The 15025-nt window shown below is 45.1% G+C and overlaps 1 protein-coding gene across 1 annotated transcript in view; it reads right to left on the reverse strand.

Moving 5' to 3' along the window:
- LOC135220518 (L-2-hydroxyglutarate dehydrogenase, mitochondrial-like) overlaps positions 1 to 15025 on the reverse strand; it is an 86091-nt gene that overhangs the window by 33977 nt on the left and 37089 nt on the right. The window contains exons 7-8 of the mRNA XM_064257672.1: positions 12797 to 12906; positions 1030 to 1156 (exon numbers count right to left, since the gene is read on the reverse strand). Coding sequence (XP_064113742.1) covers positions 1030 to 1156; positions 12797 to 12906 — 237 coding nt within the window. The remainder of the gene's footprint in view (positions 1 to 1029; positions 1157 to 12796; positions 12907 to 15025) is intronic.

The raw sequence follows: 15025 nt of genomic DNA on the forward strand, positions 1-15025 counted from the left end.
CCGGCCTAGAGGCGAAACGAGGCCGATCTGACGCACCCTCCACTACACAAGGGGTATCACTGCACTTCTGCACTTCACTTTTACTCTCTAAAGCAAGCACTTTCGATTCTAAGATACGAATCGAAAGAGTATCAGAGAAAGGGTAATTCCTCTACAGACACTGCTTAGGGCCCGAAGGCAACACTGCAGGGTTAGGAGTAACAATTACAGAAGTAGCACTTCACAGCAATGAAGGAGAGCGAGCACCTCTCGTAGACATATTCATAGCCCGTAGGCCATACTACAGGGTTAGGCAAAATAAAGTCTACAGGAAGGTTAGCAGGTTCACTACCCTGACTTTTGTTACTCATTAATTGCGTACATACGAATCATACGTCTTCCTTGCGGAATTAGACATGTTTTACTGATTAATTGCGTACATACGAATCATATACGTCTTCCTTACGGAATAGACAAAGTCTCACACTCCTTACATGACAAATCTCAACAAAGAAGCAAGATCCATACCTCGTGCATACCAAGTGCGGATCTACCGAAGCTTTCGGTAGCCACACCCTATCTTTGCAGACAACCCCGTCTGAAACTAGCCTAACTAGATTCAGATATTTTATGCAAAAATGAATCAAATTCAAATCAATTTAAGATAGCGTATGCCTAGCCACAAATCCCACAAATCCAAGTAAATAAATCAAAAGACAATTAGGATACTTAGCGGCAATGAAGTTTCCAAAATCCTAGACGGAGGTACTGAAAACAGGTGTTTTCAGCACCAGCGACAGAAAAATTATGAATAGAAAATGGGAATGGTTCCTGATACCCGCCTCCCAGCGGCGGGAATGGGTACTAACCACCCTGGCCGACCAATGCGTGTGTCGGAAGTTTTTAAAATTCTGTCGGACTTCAGAAAATGCAGCTATATATATATCTGACAGGTAAGTTTCATGAACAAACCTTATATTTTCTCACCAGTGGCTACGCAAAACCACAACTGCAAACAGAAATACAAACTGTATTAACAATTATACATACCTGAAGTCGAGGAAAGAATGAGCGGAGAACTTCACCGATACCAAATCCAACATACTGCAGTGCTAGTTTTTGAAAGCCACGATAACTTATCGCTTGCCACAATTCCTTTAGATCGATGTCAAAATAACTGAAAATGAAAATGATTTGAATGAAATTTGTTACTCAGCAGTAACCTCCTAACCTTAAAAGCACAAGAACTAGCATGCAACAAATTTTCAGTAGCCCCTATGGGACAGGATTTTGAGGAATCAAACACTTGTTTAGCCTTAAAAGGTTAACAAATACTCAAACAAGACTCATACTTAACTGGGAGCTGTAAAGTAATCATATCTGGAATTAGTACTCATTACTAAAGTTTTGCAATTAGTTTTAAGGTTATCACTATACAGAAAAGGAAGAATACAAATTTTTTTTTTTGTTCACTTTCATCATTCTTCTGAGTATGCTTTGAGCTTGGTCTTGACCCTTTGGGGAATAGAGGAGGAGTTCAAAATCTGTCTGTGCCAAATACTCAACTCTTCACTGTCTGGGCAAAAATGCTTACCAATAATTTTCTTTGATTGCACTGTTTAACATCATACTTCATACAATGTTAATGAGTTTTGTGTCAGTTTTAAGCAAAAAAGTTGAACTTTGTTATATGCTGACAGAAACCAAAAAATAAAAACACTGATAATACAAGTAAAATTTAACCATAAGACATTTTTTTTATCCGTGTTCCTTTTCGTTGTGTATTATTATCATAAAACTGCCTTTTCAACTACATGAAATTCATTACTATTTAAGCCATATATGATATATGTACCACAAAGCTCATTAAAAATAATGTAAGATATACTTGAGTAGCATAAGTTTATAGAGCAGAATAACAGTTCACTTCCTTTTTAAAAAAACTGGCATAATTTTAATAGGTATTGATCTCCTGAGCAACAAGCATCCTTAGATGCCCTACTCAAATTTTGTCCTTATGACACTTTTTTATAATTTATGGAAAATTTATTCAAAGATAAACTTTCAATGACAACTACAACTGTCATCAGACACTCAGGTTGAATAATGGATAACAATCATCATCATCACAGTTACAAAAGAATAAGTTTTTCTTGGCTCATCATTTATATATACTGGCTTTTCCCTTATGAGATTACCTGTGAAATGAGCTTTCTTCTCTCTTCTGTGTTGTGCAATTTCTTCATTAATTCCCATATGGTCTAAGTCTTCATCTGGCTACTTCCAATATACAAGCACAAACAGCTTGAATTTATAAACAATACTATTGTACACATATATACATAATGATAATTGTTTGTGTACAACACTTATACATGTAAAACAATATGATATATATACAGTACTGTCACATACATATCCATAATTGTTAATGTACAACACTTTTACACATAAAACATGACATTTTATTACAAAAAGTTTTAATTATACTCACCAGTCATTACATGACTTTATATAAGTTCCACCTACAAGGCAGCCTGAATTCAAGATTTCACAGATGACGCTCACACTACGTATTGTGTAGGCGACCAGTCCCGCCTACTAGCGGGAGAATAAGGATGACTGTGAGCAGTAAGCCAAGTCTCTTCATGCCTTCTGTCCATCACAGGGGAGGAGGGAGGGCTCTGATCATGTAATTACTGGGGTAAGTATAATTAAAACTTTGTTTTATTATAAAAATGTCATTTTTAATTGCTATGTAACTTACCCAGTAATTACATAGCTCATTCCAACATCGAGGGAAGTGGGAGACATGGATATATACCACTTCAAAATATGCAACAGTAAATTGAAATAGATACGCTGCTAGCATTGAATACAATGCTTGCCGTTTCCTTATAAGTTAAGAGAGCTACTGGGATACTGCCTCTGGTTGGTGCTCATCTTAACCTGTAGTGGCATGGCAGTATACCCAGGGGTTGCCTCCTACTTCGTGAGAACGTTGCAGTGAAGGAAGTACTCCAATGGCTAGCAAACCATAATAGGCACCTGCCCTTGCCTTGGGCACAGCACCAAAATAAAACAACCATACAATAATGTTGCCTACGCTGAGATAAATTCACAACCCATCCACTGAGAGTAGTGGTGGGTGCTTCAGGTGCATTGCACCCCTGACTCTTGCAAGTACTTGACACCTTATTAAAAAAAACCAAAAGGTGAAGACATAACCACGAAAAACTTTTCTAAGCTTACTTGCTTCCTCTATACCATGCCAGTCACTAGACATGGTCTCAACACACTTTTAACTTCCATGAAATTATTGAGAAACAAAGAATGCTGACATTCTCAGTAGTAGTTTGAAAGTTGTATGGACATACGAGAAATAAAATATTTAAGCAAAAGGGGAAGAGGTTACTCTGACTTCCTTAGCTTTATTTATATGAAGGCAAACTGCTCTCCTAATTCCGAGTGTGCCTCAAGGAAAAGTCTGTAAGTGTAATATGGTCTTGTCAGTGGATGAAACAGATCTTACTACACCGATATATGCAAAGGACGTCCTCTGAAAACTCCAAATGGACAGAGAACGATCTGCTTATCAGTTTGTAGATGGTGCCAGAAGAGCTGTACACCAGTTGAGCTATGAGCTTGAGACTGGTGGGAGCTAGCTGAGATCGGTGAAAGAGATGCACTAGGTAAATTGAATGCCAAACGAGCTCAATGCTCGTGGCTCTATAGCTGGTGTCAGACAGTAGATTATGCCAGATTGTAGCTGTCACCCAGCGAACTGGGTGTCAGACAAGCTAGAAGTTCAAGGCGCTGTAAAGCCCTAACTCTGGGAGCTAGACTTTTAGCTGGCTCTTGGTGAGTTAGTTCTGCTTTCACTCCTTAGGAAAGTGAAGAGCAGAGGACAATTATACTAACAGTAGGCCAATGCAGAATGGAAGTAAGGGACATATTGTGATTGAAAGCTAAAGAAGAGGTTTGATCTCACTATGTAGTATGTCCTAGTCAAACCCAGAGGATACTCGTAAGGGCGTCTTCTTAATAGGGGGATCAGGAAGAGAAAAATAGGGGAATAAGAAAGGAACATGGGACATACATGCAGGTTTAAGGGGACCTGATCACTTACTCGCTTGGATGCTGGCTCCTACTGCTGCAAAGGGAAAAACTTTCATTTAATAGGAGGGTGTTTGCATGTCAACTTCTTGAAAGCCCTGAAGGGGAATCAGACTTTCACTCTCGGTCTGGATTGTGATCTTGTCTATCACCTCAAAAGCACAACTGTTGTAGAGGGGAAGAGGCTTTAGCACTCAGAAGAGAATTTAGCACACTGAGTCGAAACCTCCCTAGATCGTTTCACAGATCACGCCAATGAGTCCTGAGTTGACTTCCTTTGCAACTCAGAAGTGATACCACTTACCACTGCTAGAGGAAAAGGAAAATCATGAACTAATGGGGTTTGAACAAAAGTGCTAACTTCTGTGCATTTATGGCGCCAGAATGGCACACCAGTCATTGGCGCCATAAGCATCCTTATGGCACCTCTGTATGAAATGTTTATGTGCCATGCCAAAATTCAGTTTTTAAAAGTAAATTGTATTTTTCCTAACTATACAAACCTGATGGTCCTTTACATAAGGAATTACCATTCAGCACCAGCTGGACTGGTCGTAAGATTTAATGACAAGGTAATTCGGCAGTAACTGCCTGTTCGATGGTCGGGAGTCCCCCCCGACTGGATGTAAAACATTCACTTTGTTTCAGGCCCAGGAAACAGAGTGAGGGGTGGCATGAGGTGGGACTATATGTAAAGGACCTCAGGTGGTACAGTTAGGAAAAATACAATTTACTTTCAAAAATTGTGATTTGTTCCGACATGTTATACAAACCATCAGTCCTTTACATAAGGAAGACTCACTTATTGGTGGGAGGAATCTGAGTCTTGTGAACAGGCTAGTGTTTGCCCAACCTAAGTTTCCCCTCCCGGTGGCTGTAAAACAAAGCAAAGGGGAGGAACCTAGTTCTCTGTCCAACTGATACGGAGTGATAACTGCAGGATCAGTGGCCAGACCTCTGGACCAATCCATAAGAGGGAGGCATGTGTACCTCGTATGCATAGCAAGCAAGAACTTCAAGTCATAAGTAAGGGGTCAAATATAAAACATTGGGTTTGTCTCTTACTGCTGTCCACTTCCCTCCTGCAGGGAAGGGACGGATAAACGCTTCTATCCCTAATGAAAGAGATAGAATTGAGATCAGTTATGTGGCTTACCTGCACTGTCGTCCTGTCCAGCGTGTGACAACCGATACCCTCTGCCCACAGGGAGAGGGAAGAAAAGAGAAGGAAGAGGAGCTAGTCACACTCTCATTCATTCTCAACCATACGATATCACAAAGACGAGATGCAACCTTGTCCTGTTAAGGAGCTGGGTAAGCTACACAACTTATTGAGGATCCACCACGGGTCCCAAGGAAAGTGTCCAAGAACCTATGGGCAATATCCCGAAGATAGAAGTGAAGGTGGTCTGGTTGAACCACACCCCTGCCTTCAGCACCTGTGCACAGACAAGTTCTTGTGGAATGCAAGGGATGGACCAATACCTCTAACTTCGTGGGCTCTCAGACGAAAGGTACTGGTGTCAGCACTCCTCTCGGAGTTGAATGCTTTCCTGATTACCTCATGGAGCCAGAAAGAAACGGTGTTCTTGGACATTTCTTTCTTGGTCACCCTCAGGCCGGAGGTGTCGAGTTTTCTTCAGATAGCGTTGTAACACTCTAACAGGACAAAGCAGCATCTCTTCCGTATCATTACCGGTGAAGTCCACTAGGGAGGGGATAGAGAAGGACTCGAACCTGGCATCAGGGACCGAAGGGTTTAAGTCTTCACTACAGAATCCTGGACGAAATCGAGCGTAACTGATCCCCATCCCCTTGAGTGTTTGACATCGAAGGAAAGACCATGAAGTTCTCCTACTCTCTTCGCCGATGCCAGGGCCAGCAGAAAGATCCCTATCTGACGACTCCCGGAGAGGCTCATAGGGTCTACGAGTCAAACTCCTTAAGACAAGAGTCACATCCCACCCCGGGGGCCTGAGTTCCCTGGGTGGGCAAGACCTCTTGAAGCTCCTCATTAGGAGAGATATTTCCATGGAGGAAATATCAACTCCTCGCAGCTTAAGGACCAGGGCCAGGGCGGCTCTGTATCCTTTGACTGCAGAGACAGAGAAGAGCTTCTCTCGGTGAAGAAAGATGAAGAAATCTGCTACCTGCTGAAGATGGCTCTGAGCGGAGAGAGACCCTGTCTACGACACCAACCACAGAACCACAGAAGATGGACCACTTTCCCTGGTATACTGCTGCAGAGGACTGTCTGAAATATCCAACCATCTCTGTTGCTGCTCGGCGAGAAAAGCCTCTCGCTGTGAAGACACACAGAATGTACTGCCTGGTGGTACCGTTCTACATGCGGTTGACACAGCAGGTTGTGCCATGGGGGGAATCTCTTGCTGTGCCTCCAAGAGAAGAGCCAGCAGGTCCAGATACCAAATGGCCTGAGGCCACTTGGGTGCCACCAGAATCACCCGAAGATTGCTGGTGGCTGACCACCTTGCGAATCAGGCAGAATGGGGGAAAGGCGTAGACAACGAGGTTGTCCCACGGATGTTGGAACGCATCCTCTGCAGCTACCCATGGGTACGGCACAACTGAGAAGAAAACCTGAAGTTTTCTGTTGTGCCGGGGGTGGCAAACAGATCCATTTACTGGACACCACCCCCACAGGTCGAAGAGCCTTTCTGCCACGTCTGAGTGAAGAGACCATTTGGTCTGAATCACCTGATTCTGGCGGCTGAGCTTGTCTGCCACTACATTCCTCTTGCCTGGATTGTATCTGGCTGTCAGCTCTACGTAGTGAGCTATGGCCCACTTGTGCACCTGCATCGTCAACTGGTGCAATGGGAGGGACACTAGGCCCCCGTTTGTTGACGTATGCCACTACCATGGTGTTGTCACTCATCAACACCACCAAATGTCCCGCCATCAGGTCGTTTCCCAGGAATCCTTGGAGCACGAGAAACTTTGCCTTGAGTTCCAGGAAGTTGATGTGAAGGTGCTTGTTGTGATGGTTCCACACTCCTGCAACCAGCAACTCTCATAGTGTGAGCCCCAACCCTCAGTCGATGCGTCTGAGAACAGAAGGATCTCCAGGATCTCTGAGTCTGAGGGGGAGTGCGCAGGGGCACCCCTATTAAGAGGTTCCTGTTGTCTAGCCACCAGGCCAGGTCCTCCCTTACTTCCTCTGTGAGAGGAACCGGAAGGACTGTGGATCCCGTGCCTATGACCCGCACTCCTTTAGCCTTGATTGAAGAGACCGCAGGTGAAGACACCCGTTAGGGACTAACTTCTCTAGTGACGACAGGTGACCGATCATGACTTGCCACTGCTGAGCTGACTGTTCCTGTTGTGACAGGAACCGTCGGGCTGCCTCCCTGAACCTGCTGATCTGTGATTCCACAGGGAAGACTTTTGTGCTGCTACCATATTGATCAGCATGTCCCGGTACTTTATCCTCTGCTTGGGTTCGAGATCTGACTTCTCGAAGTTTACCACGATCCCCAGATTGCGGCAGAAGTCGAGGAGTCAATCTCTGTCCTGTAGCAACTGTGAGGGAGAGTTTGCCAGGACCAGCCAATCGTCGAGATACCTCATCAGACGTATCCTGACCGAATGGGCCCAAGCCGACACCAGAATGAACACTTACGTGAACACCTGTGGGGCGGTTGAGAGACCGAAACAGTGCCCTGAATTGGTACACTGTCCCATCGAGGATAAAGCGGAGTTACTTCCTGGAGGACTGTTGGATGGGTATTTGAAAATGTGCATGCTTCAGGTCCACCGAAAGCAGGCAATCGTTCTCCCTGATGGAATCGAGCACTGAGCGTGCCACTTCCATTGTGAACCGAGTGGTGAACAAAACAGCACAAGGGAGAGAGATCTATCACCAGTCTCCAGGCTCCCATAGACTTCTCCACCGGTGACTGATCTCGCACAATCCATAGCTCCTTTGCTCAGCATGGTCTGCAGAACCAGGGACGTACGTTTGAAGGTGGACCGGGTGTGAGGTGAGGGGTGGTCTTGACTCGAAGGGAAGTAGGTATCCTTCCTGAAGGACATCCACTACCCAAGACTCGGCTCCGTAGCGCTGCCAAGTTGCCCAATGGCTCGCCAGGCACCCCCGCACTTCCAGCAGCAGTTGAGGGGGAACGCCGTCCCTAGTGTTTCCCTCTCTTCCCCTTCCGCTTAGCCCCTTTCTCGCGAGAGAAGGAGGCTTGAGAGGAGGGCCGACGCTCACTTCTCAAAGCGAAAGAGGAAGGCTGGGTCTTTCCTCGCGCTACCTTCGATGGTGCTGATGTCTTGGAAACGGAGGAAGCGCTAGCTAAGCTCTGAGGCTTAGCCGCAGTTGAACGCGACTGCCCAGAAGTCTTCGCATCTGCCTGGTGTATTAAGGGGTTGCTGTCCTCAGCTCTGCTTTTCCACCGCAGCGTCCACCATCTCTCTGGAGAAGAGAGGAGGAACCCAGCAACGGTCAGTTCTCCTTAAAGCCAGGTTGGCCCACAGGTTGGTCGTCTGGTGGGCGAGGTAGGAGATGACCCTACCTCCATACTGGCAGAGTCTCCTGAACCCAGAGTCTTCCTCAGGAACTATAGCTCCCAAGGAGGCTGAGACTCTGGGTACTGTGAGGGACCACAGATCCAGCCAGGAGACAGCCTGGAAAGCTGCCATGGCAGTGGATTCCAGGGTCGATGCCTCTTGCTGTGAGAACCTCTGGTTCTCTGACAGCAGGTGTTGAAGAAGCACTCCCGGAGTTAGGCGAGCTAGCTCCGGATCAACCTGTACGTAGAAATGCCGCTGACGAGGCAGAGGAGGGGGAAGCAACTTGTCCAACCTGCTAGCCCTGAGTGAGGCCTCTTGTCCGGAGACAAGGGCGTTCACTTGGTTCTGCCAAGGAAGAGCAGGGTAGCCCCACCGTTGCTCTCGGTTCCTTCTTATTACCCAAGAATGACTCTAACCTCGATGGACGGTCAGAGGAAGCAACCACCGATCCTTCCCCGAGGTCGTTGTGCTGACTAATCAGCGCAATGACCTTTGCAAAGGACCTCTGTATCTCGGGGGTGATCGTGTCCTGAGGCGATGGACCATCAGATCCATCCAGGCCGATCACTTCCCGAGACACTCTTCCTTCAGGAAGAAGAACCTTGCCAGACCCCTCGTGGTCTCCTCCAACCACCTCAGCGTATGATCTGTTTGGTCCTATGACCAAACCAAGCTCATACGCTCTCGTGGCCGGACCATAAGGAGCGCACTCCTCAAGGTCACTCCTGTTCGCCTCACTCCTCCCGGTGTAGCCCAAGGAGGTTGAAGGGACAGGTGAGGAAGACCTGATGCTCCTACCCTGCCTACCAGCAGAGCCGGTAGGCTGGGAGGACTGCAGGCGATCGCCAACCCGCGGTGGTGATCAAGCTGCAGGTCTGGACCAGCGGTCTCCCTGCAGAGAAACACTGGACCGAGGACAGTAGTGTCGGTCTTGTGCATCAGGGGAGCTGCTACCAGTCGTGCGAGCCATCCGGTCCCGGTGGGAGCAACAGTCGCGTAACTGGTAGCGTCCACTAATGTGGTGAGAACGAGTACTGTCCTCATGACACGCCACAGTCCCAGAAGCAGCTGAGGCTGTCCCTGGTGACTGGGGGGACCTCTTCCCAGCCTCAACACGTGAACAGTTTGGTGGGACCGTTGCTTCAACCCTGGGTACCGGACGATCGCTGCCCAAGCAATCTCTGGTCTGGCGAGAGTCACCTGAGTGTCTCTTACCATCCTTCCGCTCCGTGCCTGGGTCCAGACGGTGAGCGTACTCAGTCGTCTGGACCTAGGCTGCACGATCACCGGTAGGCGACCGTACACTCGGTGACGCAAGCGAGTGAGCGGCCGAGACAGTTCCCGGTCCGGAGGTGGAACCTCTGAAGCTGGGAGTGGAGGTACCAGTGGTGGCTGGTACCTCGTTGGTCCCAGTCTTCTTCTTCCTTGAGGAAGGAGGGACGGGGCCCGTACCCGGAGAAACGGGAGGACCAGCGGAAGACCCACCAGTCTCGTTGGAGCGAGACAGACCCTTAGAAGTCTCTGTGAGAGACTTCTTGGGGGGTGAGGTCACCTTCTTCTCCCTCGGCTGGGGGGCCTTGGAAGTCGAAGGGCAGGAGGCGGCAGAAGACAACAACGAAGATGAAGACGAAGAAGACATCGACACCTTCCTCTCCTTCCTGGACTTCCTCTTCGCCAACTTACTCAGGACAGCTGACAGGTCTCCCATCCAGGCTGGAGCTGGGGCGGTTGCAGTGCCAACGGGGCCCAGCTCCACCTGGCCGGAAGGACCTGCAGGAGCAGCAGCAATTCCACGGGCAGGAACATGGGCAGTAGGTACTGCGACAGCAACAGGTGGGCGATCTAAGGAGAGTTCTTCGGGCACTCGAAGTCAGGGGGAGGAGCGAGGACAGCAAACCCAGGTCGAGGTGGTACAAACTCCCTCTGGGGCACGTACAGCAATGGAGCTTGTACTGCAGCCGTAGGGGTGACCACGGTCACGTGCTGGGTATATATCAGGTGAGGCGGGGCTGCATAACCCAGGGTCGACATAGTCATAGTCGTCCTCATCTCCACCCCGTAAGTGACCAGGGGTGCAGCAAGATGATGGATGAGCCCCTGAATACTCGGAGTGCCCGGAAGACTCAGTGAGCGCCACACCTGCTGAAGGTCCCCACCTGCAGAGGCAGACACACTGAGGAAGCAACAGTCAGGTTAAGGGGGGGTTCCTGTTCACTCAGTGGGGGAAGGATCCTCCCCTGAGTGGCAGACAACCCAAAGTACAACTCAAGATCGGGATGTTGCCCTTCCTCCTCTGCACTCAACATATCGAGTGAAGAGGCGGAGAGAGACACGTCCCCAAAAGGGGAGAGAGCCATCCGCGGGAGCTGACGAGGAGGGAGAAAAGAAGATGAAGTATCCGTCACCAAAGGTGTCGAGGGAGAGCTTTCCGACGACACCTTGGCGGCCCTACACGGCTTCTTTCTCTTTTCGTACTGCTCCCACTGCTCCTCTGACCAAGAGACACAACAAACACAAGTTAAATCACGAGAGCATTCCCGCCCTCGGCATCTTGTGCACAGAGGATAAGGGTCCACAACATCACTGAACCTAAAAGCCCCACACTTTCGGCCTCCCACTCCAGGGCACACTCTCTGGTTGGATGGGGGGAGCGAGGGCTTCTCCGATTCGTGGGGCTGCATGATGAATTCAGCGATGCAAAACCACAATAATAACAAACAAATAATAAGTACTTACAGTCAATCACACTAGTATTTAAGAAAACAGATTGAAAGTCAAGGTAAGCTTGTAAACAATCTCACGACAGAGGCGGGCAGGGAGGAGAGCACACGTCTTTACCCGACAGCGGTTGAAAGCAAAGTGGAATGTTTACATCCAGTCAGGCGGGAAATCTCGACCATTGGACAAGCAGTTACTGCCGAACTACCTTGTCATTAAATCTTACGACCGGTCCAACTGGTGCTGAATAGTAATTCCTTATGTAAAGGACCGATGGCTTGTATAACGTGCCGGAACAATTCTATATTCCATTCCATTCTAACCTGGATCATAGGGCATGAATTATTATAACAAATAGTTTCACATTTCACAGCCATACTATGAGGTCTAAAGCTCTGCCACCACTCTGAGAGTATTCTTTAGGATTGCTTTCCTGGCCTTGTTTCTAATTGATTTTCCATTGAAGAAATTAATATCAGCCCCTTTTCACTTTGGTTCTTGCCCAAATATTAAAAAGGGAAATTGGTGGGTTCTACATTTATTACATATTTCAGTCACTGATGTCATCTGTTGTTGACCAGCCAATTTTCCCAAACTTTCAGCAAATAATTAGTTTTTCTATCTGGAAATTCACATACTGTATTTTAAGGTGCTTAATAGTCTAGTGCTTATTGGTACATTATACAATACAATATGCTGCCATTATTGTAAAGGAAGTTCCTTTTTTATTGTATAAGGTTACCTAATAAACCTTTTCAGCTGAAATACATGGAAAGTATGGAAGGAAGAGTTTGGTTATTGTTCAGAAGAAGTTATAGAAGATCCAGAAGACCAAAGCAAGCTGGGGAAAAATCTTGTGGCTGACAGACAAAAAGATACCTGCTGACAGGACGAAAGTTAGCAAGAAAATATAGTCATTCGGAAGTTGAATTTCTCGTTTTCTACCGCCACACTCAGACTTCATAAACTAAACATATGGGAAGAATCATTACTGCAGATTAAGGCTAATTATGACAGATGGGTTTGTTACAAATCAACAAGGGAACTGTTACTTGCACAAGTTCGATCCCTAATGTATGTGATCTTTAGTGAGACTGTGATGATTAAGTGTAGATCTACTGTTTGTGATCTGTAATGCATTAGGATAATTCAGTTGTTTTTTTCTTTGTATGTATCAACGTAATCTTGTTAACAAAATGTATGCAGGAGAGCAGAGAGTAGAGAGAACTCAATGTAAATCTTATCACAAAAAGGAAAACGCTAACATAAAAATGTTAGCGATAATGATGATCAGTTAAGTCTTGAGTTTACCATTTTTTTTATCCCTTTATGCAACCAATAAAGATGGATTTGTGCATGCACTCTAATTAACTTATAAAAACTGAAGTGATACTGTGAAATCAATCTCAAGTACAAGCAAGCACAATTTAGTCAGTTTACTACTAACCTGTATCCTTCACGTTTAAATGCAAGAATAGCATTAGGTCCAAGCCAAATGTCGCCATTCATTCTAGGTGTAAAGTGGACACCCAAGAATGGAAATCTTGGGTCTGGTACCTTAAAAAGAGATAAACTGTAAGTGAATGAGAGTCACATATAAAACCTACACAGATAAAATACTTAATCCTTAAAAAGGATTAAGTGTTACTAAAAGAAGTTGAACAAATTTAGTCATTTACATTTCTAGACTCAAGGTTGGTCCAGATTTTTTTTTTTATGCTGGATGACAACTAGTACAAGAAAAATTTCAAGTCATCAGGATATTTGATGGGAAAATCTAAGATGCAAAATGCAATGCATCTAAAAGAATGATGAAAAGAATCCTTAGTACATCTACAGTGTGCTGTCCAAGGCAGACTGTAAGCTGTAACCTCCAACAATATCATATGATCACTATGCTTTATTACTAAAAGAAAATAAGAAAGAAGGCTTTAACATGCTAGTCATCTCCAAATTATTTTAGGGTAACCTGAAAGGTTGCCTTCTTATCAGTGTGGCAGTTCCCTTTAGGTAACTGTATGGCATATAATTTCTTAAAAATTACATAACTGTCAATAACTGATTTCACTTCTCACGAGATACGGAAGTTTTCAAATGCAATAAAAAGATGAGGCTAACATTTTTTTTATTCATTCCCTCTCAGAAAATACTGGAACATGATAAAGGTAAAACATAAAGTGTAACCTCCCACTTCCTTAAAAGATTTGAGTTCAAGTTCTAGTTGGAGTTCATTCTAATTTGACTGAAATCAAAGCATTACAGTGGAACCCCCTTCTTCATGAGGGATAGGTAACACATCTTTACAAATAGCTAAAGTCTGCCAATACTTAAAACCCATCTAAAAATGTTTAGAACTGTCTAATTTGATATTTCAAACAAAAAAACCTGTAAAAATTCTTATACCTGAGTATTTTAATAGTCTTATCAGAGAAAGAGCATTTAGTCTCAAAAAAGGGATTTTGACGAAGGAAAAATCTATTTCTGGGTGATTGGCTCGTGTCGCCCTATGAAAGGATCCTTAATATCATTCTTTCTAGGTAAAAATTAATCTAAAATTACCAGAGAAAAACAAAATTAAGAAAATGTCAGTAAAACTGACTCGCTCACTCTTAAAAAGAAGTGTCGGTATGGTATAGGGGCGAGTGGGAACACTACCACGAGACATTCACCAATTAGAACTTCAATCAGAATCCCCACAAGAGAGAGCTGATACAACGGGCGATGTGGCCGCTACTACTACTACTAGAGGACGCCACGGACAGCAGCGCCCCTAGCGGACATCCTTAATCTAAAAACATCTTGTCCTGCATGGGGGGGGGGTTTAAACAATACAGGGTGGGTTTCATACGGGCGACACGAGCCAATCACCCAGAAATAGATTTTCCTTCGTCAAAATCCCTTTTCTGGGCTCAGCTCGTGTCGGCCTATGAAAGAGTACCAGAGAAACAGACAAGATGGGAAAAAAAAAGGACAAATGAAAAGCAGTTGTAAAATGAGGGATATAATATAAGTAAATCAATTACAGCATACAACTAAGTACTTAAGCCTAACTTATTCTAAACAGTAACATAAAAGAACGTTAGGTGAATGAAAGTACTTAAAATTACAGTAAACATAGTAAATTATAATAATGCAGTGTAATATTAACAAAATAGATTTACTTAGAAGATTATTTACAAAATATACAAACACATGTGTCCTACCCTAGCATAAAAAATAAGGGTAGGTACACTGAAGTACATTATCAGTACAAAGTGTGGATGTCCCTAGCAAAAAAATAAGGGACAATCCACTAGTATGATTTCAGCGGCTGAGGCTAGGATATCCGAGTAGCATGGCGATAGGGTGAGGCATGTTGGATGAGGTAGGTAGAAAGGAGACCCTGGATCTGTACTACGACTACTATACAGTATCAGGAGAAACAATGTTTCCCGCTGCTACTGCTGCAAAATTTTAAAGATTCCCAAGGAACTTTAGATAATGACGTTTAAAGACTGTCGGAGATTTCCATCCAGTATACTTTTTAAGATCCTCAAAGTTCATATGTTGAAAGTAATTAATTGAGGTGGCTACTCCCTGATATCATGTGCTTTGGGAATGAATCAGGATTGGCTTGTTTAATGAAGTAAAGGATTTGTTGTCTAATACCTTTTACTGACAAAGTACCACCTTTTTC

This window comes from Macrobrachium nipponense, chromosome 2, assembly GCF_015104395.2.
Source record: "Macrobrachium nipponense isolate FS-2020 chromosome 2, ASM1510439v2, whole genome shotgun sequence".
Classification (NCBI taxonomy): Eukaryota; Metazoa; Arthropoda; class Malacostraca; order Decapoda; family Palaemonidae; genus Macrobrachium; species Macrobrachium nipponense.